At 34.6% G+C, this 13,424-nt stretch overlaps 2 protein-coding genes across 2 annotated transcripts; both read right to left on the bottom strand.

Moving 5' to 3' along the window:
* Nucleotides 1–5,723: 5,723 nt before the first annotated feature.
* On the bottom strand, nt 5,724–6,779 carry LOC141590193 (uncharacterized). Its single transcript, XM_074410800.1, has 2 exons — nt 6,241–6,779; nt 5,724–6,108 (listed from the first exon to the last, which is right to left on the bottom strand). The coding sequence occupies exons 1-2, from the start codon at nt 6,777–6,779 to the stop codon at nt 5,724–5,726; spliced, it is 924 nt and encodes a 307-aa protein (XP_074266901.1).
* A 970-nt stretch (nt 6,780–7,749) lies between these two features.
* LOC141590192 (uncharacterized) lies at nt 7,750–8,847 on the bottom strand. Its single transcript, XM_074410799.1, has one exon. It carries the CDS (start codon nt 8,845–8,847, stop codon nt 7,750–7,752), a length of 1,098 nt encoding a protein of 365 aa, XP_074266900.1.
* Nucleotides 8,848–13,424: the final 4,577 nt, after the last annotated feature.

Genomic DNA, 13,424 nt, shown 5'->3' with positions numbered 1-13,424 from the left:
TGTCAACTTCGAGACAAAGCGGCTTATATATTGGATTCGACCCAGGAAACCTCGAATTTCTTTCTAAGTTTTGGGATGAGGCATTTCCATAATGGCCTTGATTTTCAAAGGATCAATCTCAATACCATGGTGGCTGACGATGTGACCTAGGGGCTTCCCGGAAGTAACCCCGAAGGCGCATTTTTGAGGGTTCAACCTCATGTTATATTTCCGTAATCTTTCAAGGAATTTTCGTAAGGCCTTTGGATGACCGTCACGTTCCTTTGATTTCACAATCATGTCATCGACATAAACCTCAACTTCCTTATGCATCATATTGTGCAATAACGTTGTCGCGGTTCTTTGGTACGTTGCCCCGGCATTTATCAACCCAAACGGCATTACCGTGTAACAATAGGTTCCCCATTACGTGATAAACGCGGTTTTGTGCATATCTTCCTCGGCCATCTTTATCTGATTGTATCCAGTATACCCATTTATGAAATATAGTAGGGCATGATTCGGGGTATTATCAACCAAGATATCGAGGTGAGGTAATGGAAAGTCATCTTTCGGACTAGCTTTGTTCAAATCCCGGAAGTCCACACACACACGGACTTTCCCATCCTTCTTAGGTACTGGTACTACATTGGCCAATCTGAATACTCGGATACTTTAATAAACCCGGCCTTGAGTTGTGTATCAATTTATCTTTTGACTTTCAAAGACCACTCAGTACGCATTCTACGTAATTTTTGTTTGATTGGTTTGAACCCTGGCTTGATTGGGATTTTGTGTTCGGCAATTTCCCTATCGATTCCTGGCATGTCTCTGTAAGACCATGCAAAGACATCTTTGAACTCATTCAACAAATCTATGAACCCTTGTTTTTCTGTAGGATCTAGAGTGGTACCTATTTTGAGTTCTCTAGGTTCTAAGGTGGTTTTTACATTAATGGTTTCCGTATCTTCGATAACAGAGTTTCTTTGGTCGAATTCCTCCAACCCCTTACCCAATTGCGGAGGCGGTACTATCTCCTCTTCCTCTTCTTCAACCTGTCCCTTCCCGGCCTCATTCTCAAAGTCATTATTAAAGCCAACATTTTCAGAAATGGGATTGCAATGTAAAGGAGACGAGTCGTAAGCAAACTGGTTCATCTTATTATTAATTTGAAACTGCGCGAAATGCGCTAACATTTGAGCCAACTGATCAGAGGTTAGTGGCGGAATGAGGGTGGCATTCAGGACAGGCCCCGGAATACCAGAGCTAGGGGGAGGTACATCAAAAGGAAAGACTGGGGAAGGGGTGTTTTCAACACTCGATTCTTTAGACTCAACCCTAAGAGTCTTATCAGACTCAGACTCAGACTCAATCATCATCTGGATTAAGCATATCTCCTTCTCCTGTGGTCAGCTTGAAGAGCAAACCTATGTTGTCAGTCCATTTGATAGTTTTCCTCCATCCACATATAGTCCTTTTAGGAGCTACATCAGTGATGGGGTAGAGGGATCGAACCTATCGCTTCGCAGGATAATACTAACCAACTCTTCGTTTGTTTTCTTCATTTCTCTCTCTTCCCCAAAAAGGAGACCTAAGGCATTCCCGTCTTCGACTTGGGTAGATCCGGCCTTTCTGGGTGTCACGGATAGCACATCCTCCGGAATGTAGTGACAATCTTGGAATATTTCAATTCCGGGGACCAACTTCTTACTCTTTTCGTCAAAAAGAGGTTTGGGAAAGTTGAGACAACGTTCTGCTTCTCCGGCTTTCACGAAGTATCCATTCAGTGTTAGTGGATAAGGTTTTCGGTCTGTAACCATCCTTCTTTTCTTTTCGAGATCTTGTTCAGTGGGGTTGTATCCCAACCCGAACGTCGTTCCTTTAAGGACCACGATCTTTAGTACCAAGGTATCCTCCTTTCAAGGGTATAGAGAGAAACCAAAGTACTTCCCATTTTTGAGAATGGTTTCACATACATGACTTCCAGTATACAAGTCCATGTTTTCTAATTCAGGACAAGAGTCGATCACGTTTATAACCTCGAACCCGCAAGCATCATTTTAGGTATCGAGTGTTACTTCTGAGGCCAGATCCCCCCAGTTATTACGATAGGGGTAGCATCAATGGTGACAGTTTTTCCTTTGAGAGGAATATTGATTTTTCTTTGCAAAGTGAAGGATACAGCTTTCACTCCATGGATCCAGGGCCTTGCCAGTAATAAGTTGAAGGATGAGGCCATATCAATGACCTGACAACTAACCTTCCTTTCAATGAGCCCAATTTGAATTACTCGATCAACAATCCCTGTTACCTTGCGAATCGTCCCATCAAAGGCTCGAACCGTTTGAGTGGTTGGAGTGAGGTCCTTTTTGTCAAGGCCCAAAACATGTGCTGTCCTTAGTGGTAGAACATTAACAGCTGACCCGTCATAGACAAGGGTCATAGGGACATGCTTTTGAAGACAAGTCACAGCAATGTACATGGCTAGGCCGTATTTGGGCTCTATAGAGGGTAGATCCTCATCAGAAAAGGTTACCGCATTGACAAGTCGTGGTGGATTTTGGACAACATGGGCCACCACGTAATTTGGAGCAATATCTGGAGACACGTTCATGCTCATTAGTGCTTGTAATAGGGCTTGTCGATGTTCGAACGAACTCAAAATGAGCTCCCAGATAGAAACATCGGCCTTTGTCTTTTGTAGCTGCTTAATGAGAGGGACCTCTTGGGTTATCCCCTCACTAAGGGCCTCGACTACAGTAGGTTCCTTAGCTTGTGTAGTTGGAGCATTGGTGGCCTTTTCCACTCGAAATGGGCGGCCTGCTCGTGTCAAGTGATTAGACTTGAGAGCCTCTTTCCTTAGCTTTTGGACTTCGTCCCGAGTATAGGGGATTGTTGCGCCCTTCTCAAGGTACACATCATCCTCATCATCATTCCAGATGCCATTGATTTCGTTGGCACTTCTGAGAATTTAAGGGGTACAGTCGATGGCAAAATCCCCAAATCGAACTTCGTTCTCTATGCTTGGGAGATATTTAAAGCAATCAATGAAGTGTTTCCCCACAAGGAAACCATTTAGGCGGCATATAGGACGGATTAGGTGGGACACATCGATGTTGTCTTCGACGAACACCGCATTTGAATGATCCCCAAATGGATTGGTGACATTATTGGGCTTCACAGTGGGTATTGGGATTGCTCCATTCTCAATCATATCTTGGATTTCATGCTTGAGGTGGAAACATTTTTCTGTATCGTGCCCCTTCCCTTGGTGGTAGGCATAGTATGCCTCCGGCCTGTACCACTTGGGTCGTTGTTCCAAGGGTGGTTCAGGAGTTGGGCCGATTGGGTTTAGCTTGTTGGAATGTCCCCGACAATAATGCGATCACAATTGTCGATCATGATGATCACATGTTTAAATCTCATTTTTAAGAATACGTAAGGGATGATTCAATTATATAGTCAACTGACCAACATTAATCGGTAACGATTGGCTTGCTAGAGTTTGACGTTACTGTCGTGGGACGGTGGTGATCAGTTGATCCCTTAAGGTCACACCTAAAGGATGATGCCCTTATCTGTAAAGTTGATTAATTGTATGACGATACAAGTTGATCAATTCCTTAAAATTGAACAATTCAATTTGTGAGACAGAATAATCATCTTATTATAATGGGATTAAATAAGATTTATTTTAGTAATTGAAATATTTCATTACTAGAATTGTTTATTGTTTGTGAAACAATAGAGATGATAATTAATGGTTAATTATAATTACAAGATGTTGTGAATTATAATTTTATGACCCATTTTATTTATGTGATCAAGTATCACTAGTCAATTTGTTAAATGTAATTTAATTAATTTATAAAATGATATTTATGTGATAAATGTGCATTAAAATTAATTAATAACATATAGCATACTACATGTGACATATTGCGTGACAAATGACAAATTGACAAAATAAAACGGTAGCCCATTTTATGGTACATGGACAGAAATAATGAGAGTGATGGGTGTTAGGGGTGAATTATTTTATGAGATAAAATAAGCTAATGATGCCTAGTCTACACCTAGCCTTACATGCCTAAGGTTTTGATAAGAACAAAAGAACAAGTGAAGGACAAGATGTTGGTCTTTTATCCTCTTTGAACCGTGACCTCCTCTACATTTAGACCATCCGCAATCGTGAAAATTTCACCAATTTTTACTCTACACTTTTTCACGTATTCTCTCTCCAATTCACCATCCACCTCACCTTTCCACTCACCACCAAAATTCACCAAAAAAAATCAAAAAAACAACCACATCAACAAATACTTAACTTTCCTTCTCTTTCATACTTTACAATACCCCACACTATCCACCTCAACATTCCACTATCTTACACTATATTTATTTTTACTTCATTTTCATTCTTTCGAATCATATAAAATTTTCGATTTTATATTTTATAATTTTTATTGTTATTATTGAAAATTCAATTATCTTTTTTTTTAACGGTTTTTTTGCATATAAATTAAGGTAAATTTGAAACTCACACTTAATTTCGTTTTTTTTTACAATATTTAATCTCGAGTCATTATTTAACACGGATATTTTCTTATTTTAAATAAAGATAGAAAATAGTACATTGCAGTAGAAAATTAAAACAAAGTGAAACCTAATACAAGGTTAACATAAAAATAAACATCTACACTTCAACAACAGACTACGGAAATTCTCTGTTGCAACTATCAACTGAAGAGGGGGATGATGGCAACGTTCTCTGCCTGGCTCTCTCCATCTGATCTGCAATTTCTTCATCCATTAAATAGTCGTTGTATATGTTGTCCAATAACATAAGTTTGGAATGCTCTCCTTCTTGGGGGATGAATAAAGTTTGTCCCCCACAACAGATATCTATCAACGCACTACATGTTAAGACATTTTCAAGCCTAGAGAAAAAATCTACTACCTCTTGTTTCAATGATAACCAACTGCCCCCTTTGGAATAAAAATGAGCTCGAGTGACATTTTGCATGTGAGCATAACCAGGGTTAAGCAATTCATTTGGTATTTCTCCACGAATAATTTTAACAAGCATAACACAATTTGGGGTTTGGTTAAGTTTATTCCATATAACACCTTCCCTCAGAACAATTTTTAAGCGAACAAATAGTTTTTGAGTTTCTTCTATAATAATATCAATTGCATTTTGTAAAGCCAACATTTTCTGAATATTGTTTGACATATTGTTTGAAGTAGAGAGTAATAAGATTGTATGTAAAAGATATTAAAATATGAGAGATGTGTAGTGGTAGAGTATTGTTCTATTTATAGATAATTTTCATTTTTTTATGCCGTTGGATGGATATATCGGTTCTTTGATCTTGGCCGTTGGATAAGATTGTGTGTAAGAGATAAGGATAAGGTTAGGATTGTGTGTAAAAGATAAGGATAAGTTTCAGATTTTGTGTAAGAGATACAGATAAGGTTAAGATTGTGTGTAGAAGATAAGGATAAGTTTCAGATTTTGTGTAAGAGATAAGGATAAAGTTAAGATTGTGTGTAAGAGATGAAGATAAAATTATAAGATTGGATAATAAAAAAGATAAGATTTTGTCAGATACATTGATAACATACATAAATTACATTCACTAATAATAATAATAAACAATAAAAAATACACAATTAAACTTAACAATTAAAACACAACTAAATTAAAGCATTGAACAATTAACTACAAGCATAAAACTTAATTAACCAAATTGTTGCCATATATGTTCAACTAAGTCTTTTTTAAGAGCTTGATGTCTTCGTGGGTCTTGCATAACATTCCTATTTGCCACAAATTGATGTATATCTGCGATATATCCTATTTCAAAGGCGGGAGCATCAACACTAAGTTCTTCGTCATCGATATGATTATCAATGTACTCTTGTATGTTGTTATAACCAATGTATGACTCTCGCTCATCTTCAACAATCATATTATGCAATATGATGCAAGTTGTCATTACTTTATGAAGAAATTCTTTGCTCCAATAACGCGCTAGATTACGTATCACTGCAAATCGAGCTTGTAATACGCCAAAAGCCCGTTCAACATCTTTTCTAACACTTTCTTGTTTAGTTGCAAATAACCTGTCTTTGGGTGTTTGCGGATGTCTTATCGACTGAATGAACGTAGCCCATTTTGGGTAAATACCATCCGTTAAATAATAACCTCAATCATATTGATTGCCATTTACCATATAATTAACGTTTGGCACATACCCATTTAATAAGGCATCAAAAACTGGAGAACGGTTTAAAACATTTAAATCATTTGCCGAACCTGGAGTACCAAAATAGGAATGCCATATCCATAGATCTTGTGAGGCAACCGCTTCCAAAATTACCGCCGGACTTGAATTACGCCCTTGAAATTGCCCTTTCCAAGCATTTGGGCAATTCTTCCATTTCCAATGCATGCAGTCTATGGTCCCCAACATTCCTGGAAAACCTCTAGATGCTCCGATTTGAAGTAACCTTTGAGTGTCTTCTACAGTTGGAATCCTTAAGTATTCATTTCGAAAGTGTGAAATAACTGCATTAGTAAAATATTCGAAACACTCTCGTGCGGTTGATTCACCAACTCTTAAATACTCGTCAATCCCGTTCGCAGAGTCTCCATACGCAAGCATTCTAATTGCCATAGTGCATTTCTCGCAACGAGGTAAAACCGCCCCTACCATTGCATCGGGTCTATCTACAAAGTAATCACTAGCGGCTTGGACACCATTTACCACTCGCAGAAACAAATATCTACGCATTCAAATCTGCAATAAACATCTCATTTGTGTACACCGGTTAGCAATAAATAGTCGTTGTATAGTCGTTCGTGACCATCTTCCCGATTCCTCTCAATATACCTTCTTTTTCGTCGAGGTCGTCTTCGAGGAATTTGAGATGGTTGATTTAGTGATTGTAGAACTTGATTAAATAAAATGTCTCTCCTTTGTCTAAATTCTTCCGAACGTTTTTCAAAACGTTCGTCCGAGGAATAATTAAACAAGGAGGAATTAAAATCATCCATATTATTAAAATTATTTGGATCCATATTATTAAAATTATTTGGATCCATATTACTAAAATTATTTGGATCCATATTATTAAAATTATAAGGATCCATATTATTAAAATTATTTGGATCCATATTATTAAAATTATAAGGATCCATATTATTAAAATTATTTGGATCCATATTATTAAAATTATAAGGATCCATATTATTAAAATTATTTGGATCCATATTATTAAAATTATTTGGATCCATATTATTAAAATTATTAGGATCCATATTTAAATGCTAACTGTATGGAGATTAGAAAGATAAAGAGAGAAATAGAAATATGAGAATATATGTAGAGAAATTAATATGAGAGATGAGTAATAAGTGTTGGAGTATTATTATATTTATAGATAATATTTTTCATTTTAAGTCGTTGGATTAATATCCGAGTTATTTAATCTTGATCGTTGGATAAGATTGTAGGTAAGAGATAAAAGATAAGGATAAGATTCCATGTAAGAGATACGGATAAGGTTCAGATTTTGTGTAAGAGATACGGATAAGGTTCGGATTTTGTGTAAGAGATAAGAATAAAAATAAGATTGGATAAATAACAAACAATTAAAACGTACAACAATTAAAACATACAAAAAATAAAACATAACTTAATTAAAGCATTGAACAATTAAAACTAAACACCGACTCAAAAGTAAATAAACTATTAAACATAATTAATGACTCTTAAATGATTGTAGCAACTGTTGCTTATAATCTTCAAGTTCGGGAGGCAAATTGGTTTGCCTAAGTAATTGTTGAAGCGTATTAAAATCGTTTTCCTTTTTCATTCTTGCTTCTCTTCGTTGATCAAACTCCATCCTTTCTCGATGTAAGATAATCTTCGCTTCGTCAACCTTCAGTTTACGTTGTTGAATGTCATGCTCCCGGGCGGTTGTTTCATTCCACATTTCTTTCATCTTATTAACTTCGGCTTGATTATTAGAATCAACTCCAGAAGTACTACCATCAACCTTCTTCTTCCCTCTATTTCTCTTCGTAACTTTGACACCTTCAGGTCGTTTAGTACCCATAGTTTCGCCATCAAGAGAGATGGGTGTAGAGTACTCTTCACCCTCAAGACGTACTCTTTTCCCACTACTGTTACTTCCATCGTTACCATCAACTCCACTTGGAGTATTCTCATAACTCACATTAGCGTATGGAGAAATTAATATTTTCCATTTTTCATACTGTTTCAGTATGTTCCAGGCATGCTCCAAAGCGAATTTACCTGGTTTGTATAATTCTCTAGCCTCAGCGATAACATCGTCTTCATTCATCCCACTCCTCTTCCTCCGGGTGGCTAATTCCATGCATACACTCCATTTCATGACTTGGGTTGAGATTCTTCGAAATCGGCCATCAAGCATAGCACAAGTTCGTTTCTTCAAGTCACCGGGTCTGGCTTCTTGGGCCTCATCGTAGAACAATTTAACCCTTTTCCAAAGTGCTTCCTTTGCTTGATCCGTGCCAACGATGGGGTCTTCTGAAACCCTCATGAATGACGAAATTAAGGCTTCATCTTCTGCTTTTGGCCAAGAACTAGATCTAACGGTATTCGAAGTGGGTGTTGAGTCATTCCCCGTATCAACTTCCACTTCATTATCATTTGAAATGTGGATAGTTGGGGGAGTTTGGGATGGATCTCTTGCTTGACGAACAGGTTGCGAATATGAGGAAAATGAAGTAGCTATAGGCCTAATTGGTTGAGAATAAGTACAATTAGGATTAGAACTATGATAATTATACGCTAATGAATGAGGTGGTTGCATTTAAGAAGGATGATAATTATTAGTATAATTAATATTAGGATTCATATTAGGGGGATTCATATTAGGAGGATTCATATTATTATTCATATTGGGATTCATATATGTAGGATTTATATTATGATTAAAATTTGGATTCATATTGTTATGATTATTATTATAAGGATTCATATTAAAAGTAAATAATATTTAGAAAGATTAAGTAGAGAGAAAATAGAAGAAGAAATGTGAGAAAATATGTTGATATTTTGGCTCATTTTATAGAGGATCAAAAATTATAAATTATGATTATTTTATTTTTTGCAAAAAAAAAATAAAAAAATAATTACCCTCAATATTACCGTTGACATGTATCCGTTGTGATAAACAAAAGAGCTGTTGGGGGAGACACACTACACGTGCAACTCCAACAATCCCACTTTTCTTATTTTTTATTCTTTTTGTGGGCCATCAATGCCTCTTCACAACTTCTCGCACAGGTGAGATTTTTCACATAACCTCTCTCCTCTTTTGCATTTTTTTTAATCAATTTAATGGTCACTTCAATTCTCACATATTTTGTGAAAATGCATGAAGAGCCCAATGTGGGTGCTCTTAGAGGACTTTTTGTTCACTACTCATTCTATATACTTGTCCATTCAAAATACATGCAAAAGTTTATGCATTACTCTCTCCTCTCTTTAATCTTCATAAAAAATATGAGAAGATTCAATCAAAATTGTTCAATCAAATTACTAATATTATTTGTGTAATATATGAGTGTTAGTAATCAATTTTAAGGTAAACTACTAAACAAATATCTAGCAAATATTATTTATTGGGGATAAGGGATAATCTTGGGTGCAATCAAGAGGAGAATCTCTACTGTGGGATTTTTGGAGGATCATCCTAACATATGGAAAGCTCAAGAACAAGTGAGGTAGGAGACTTCATTTGTGCCCATTTGGCCGAAATATTCATATGGTATGAAACGAATTTTCCTTACTCTTATTCTAGTTTTGCATGCATAAGATCTTTAAGTTTTTATGACTAAAACTTTAAACCAAAATATGTGATATTTAGAATATGTTTTCTAACAAGCGGTATCAAGAGCCTTAGGTTGTTTGCATGCAAATCGGTTATTGTTTTTCCGAGTTATATGATTAACAAACAAAACTTATAAATTTGTGTTTATTATGAAATATCACGAAATTTATTATGCATGTTAAAGTTTCTGGTCCTAAAATATTTTTAGGATATTTTGGTTTAATTTATGGATTTTATTGTTCATTTTATATAATAATGGCATTAAAATATGATTTTTATGATAAAAATGTCATTTTTGGACTAAAAATAGCTAAACTTCGTTTTTTCCAGTGGTTTTTAGATATGTTTTCACATATATTATCTACTAATGGCCTGTAAATGTTCATGATAAAATGAGTTGTTATGCTCGAAATATGGATTTTTCAATTTAAAATCGTATTTAAATGGGAAAATAGGTTAATATGTGTTATATTTCGAATCTGGTCATGGGAATTTAGTATGTTGTCACATGCAATTTTACAAGATTTGTGTAAAATATTTGGCTATAGTGAAGTCTTTATGCATAATTTATGAATTTTTGATAAAAAATCAAATAAATAGCGACTTTAATTAGTAAAAATGCTAAAACATACCTCATGACTAAGGAAAAGTTAATAAAAATATTTTTCTCATATTTTTATGGTAATAATTGATAAATCGGATAAACCGCAACATTGTTTTTCTCGATAAATTTTCGAAATTTTTAACCTAAGTTTTTGAACATTATGAGTGTCATGGTATTTTTCCAGAATTTTCATGAGTTTAAATTTCAAATTTCAAATTTATTTGAAATTTTTATGATTTAATTTGAAGTTTATGACATAATTTTGTATTTTAGGTCCATTTATGAACAATATTAAGAAATTTAGGTTAATTATTGTCAAATTTTAGTGGAGACTAATTTTGAGTCCTAAGATGTTTAGGGTAATTAACTTGTACATAAATATGATTTTATGTAATTATTGTGATTTTAAAAGGTTAAATCACGCAAATCCGTAAAAACCGATTAATATACGATATTGGCTCCTTAAAGGCGATTTAGCATAAAATTGGGCATGTTCATACATATTATAATGCTGCATTTTATTTATGATTGTCATATTTTAATTTTATGTAATTTTTAAATTATGTAATTTTACTTAGTATGGCCTTAGTTTTAATTGATATTACCCGAAATGTATGGGAATATTGATTCGGTTGTAATTTATTGTGATCTCGTATCACCGTTTTGTAATTTAATAGATTTATTTTTATTTTAATTACAAATGTATAATAGGAAATTATGTAATTTATTATGTAATTTATTTATTTCGGAGTTCCTTGAAGACGGTGCCACTCGAGAAGGCGATCCATCAAAGAATGTTGCCTTGAAATGCGTGCCAAGACCGAAGTTCAAGGGACCAAAAGAGTTGGTTTCCGATTTTGTAATAGTTTATTAGATTTACTATTTTAGGAAGGCCATACTAGGATTTTATTTATGCTTTGCATTTTATTTATATGTTGCATGCATCGCTAAATCGCCATAAATAAAACATGCATTATCATTTTTAATCGAGTAAATCGACCGTGTCAATTATAATTATCGTAGTTCACCGCTTTAGTTCACTTAAAACGTGATAGATAATAAATTGACATGACCTCTCGCTAAAATAAACAATTGAGACTTAGCCTTACCAAAAAGTAGAAACCATGAAAACCTATTTCATGAGGGAGTGCACTCGGCCACACCGGGGTACAAACCTTGTTACGTAGGGGCAGTGGGTGATAAATGTCTATCCACCGAATTTATGTTAATAAAGGGTATTTCGGCACACCGTGCCCAAAGTTAATATGAATTTGGGTCATGGACACATTTATTCGAAATTTGGGTTGAACTCAACGAAAGTATTCACGACGATTTCCGGATGTGTTTCGGGCTAGAGATAAATATTAATGTAATTTTATCGACCAAGAGTTCTAAAAGTAGAATCGATTAAAGAGTTAATCCACCGAGTTATGTTAATAAAGGGTATTTCGGCACACCGTGCCTTAATTTAATATGAATTTGGATCTTGGAATCATTTATCATAGTTGGGTAGAGGTCACTATGTAAATGCTTTACTTGTTATTTACAAGTATTAATAAAACGATAAATGTTAAGTTTTCCACTATTCCGTTATCATATTGTTCTATTTCTTTACCACAATTCATATACAATATCATTTCGATTTTTGATTCAAATCTCCATTAAAACATCGTAACTAAAGACAAATATGAATTTTCTTCTAAAACCTCATATGAACCATTGCTAAGGATCTCTTGTGAAGAGTATAGATAAAAGTTATTCGTGATCAAAAGGGTTTTTGATTCTTGACTAACATATCTACTTACAATGAATTGTTTCTCATATGCTTAATTGAGTTAAGTACTTTGAAACGTTACATCATTTTGGTAACTAGATTTGTTTGAAATCAAAATTGACCAAAATACCGCAACCACTTCAATGAAAGTTTTAAGACTAAACAAACGAATGAAGAGTAGCCTTCATGAATTTCAATTTTGCTTCTCTTAGCAAAGACTCATTGAAATGAGTGAGAGCATTCTCTTAAACCGTTAAGAAAAGGATAAGGTTTTAAAGAAGTAAAATTAGAATGGAATTGATACAAGGTAATGTTAAAAGTAAAGTTATTGAGAATAACGATACTAAACCTATCAATCCCGACCGATAAAGTTTCCATTGTCTTAATTGTTGGACACTAGAAAGGAAACTACCCCAAATTATTGAAGAATCAACAAGTTAGTTGTGGGACATCTAATGGGACCTTCCCCTTTAAATGTTTATTTGATTGACATAAATTTTGCTAGTAATACTTCGTCAATATTAGAAACCGGGGGTGGTTTTCATCATTGTATTTGATACATAGGATGATTAGAATATGACGACTAGCAACAATGATGTTGAGAGATAGAGTCATTGTATACTCAATCTAGTTTTTGGGTTTAGAGTTGTACTTAATTGTGACTATTAAGTGCATAAACTCTAAATAAGAATATAAACTTGTTAAGATACAAAAGAGGTTTCACTTTTGTGACCCTATACACCATGATTTGATGTATGGCTAGCCCATTATCAAGGTGATTATATTCTAAACCAAACTAGAATGATATATCATGTAGATGATGCAAGACTCAAATTGGTGAACCAAGATTGAACCTTAGATTCTGGAATGATGAACGCAAAGAGTTATCGAGTACTCTTGAAACCATTAGATCTTATGGTATATGCGTATCTTGTATTCAAAGCAAGATGTCTCGTGCCTTTTGGTTGAAAAGGAGATCGAGGTTGTAAATCATTGATCCAAAATAGGTTGACGCTAATGTGTTCACTTAATAAGGTAAATAGAGAAATCTTTGAAGAAGTTCAAAGAGTTCAAGGAATCACGATTTAGTTGTGATGGGATTATCAAAGTGAAGACGTTGATATAAGCCAAATGAAATGTGATATAGTATCACAAGTTAATCTCTCTTAACACACA

Source organism: Silene latifolia, chromosome 7, assembly GCF_048544455.1.
Source record: "Silene latifolia isolate original U9 population chromosome 7, ASM4854445v1, whole genome shotgun sequence".
NCBI classification, from domain to species: domain Eukaryota; kingdom Viridiplantae; phylum Streptophyta; class Magnoliopsida; order Caryophyllales; family Caryophyllaceae; genus Silene; species Silene latifolia.
Note: the sequence above shows the minus strand (reverse complement) of the source record. Positions and strands in the feature narration are given on the sequence as shown.

What these genes read in the sequence shown, in the direction of transcription:
- LOC141590193 (XM_074410800.1), bottom strand. Translation starts at nt 6,779, where the DNA reads ATGCGTAGATATTTGTTTCTGCGAGTGGTAAATGGTGTCCAAGCCGCT. An exon ending in TTTGATGCCTTATTAAATGG is followed by an intron (nt 6,109 to 6,240) that starts GTATGTGCCAAA and finishes ACCCAAAGACAG; the next exon opens with GTTATTTGCAACTAAACAAG.
- LOC141590192 (XM_074410799.1), bottom strand. Translation starts at nt 8,847, where the DNA reads ATGCAACCACCTCATTCATTAGCGTATAATTATCATAGTTCTAATCCT.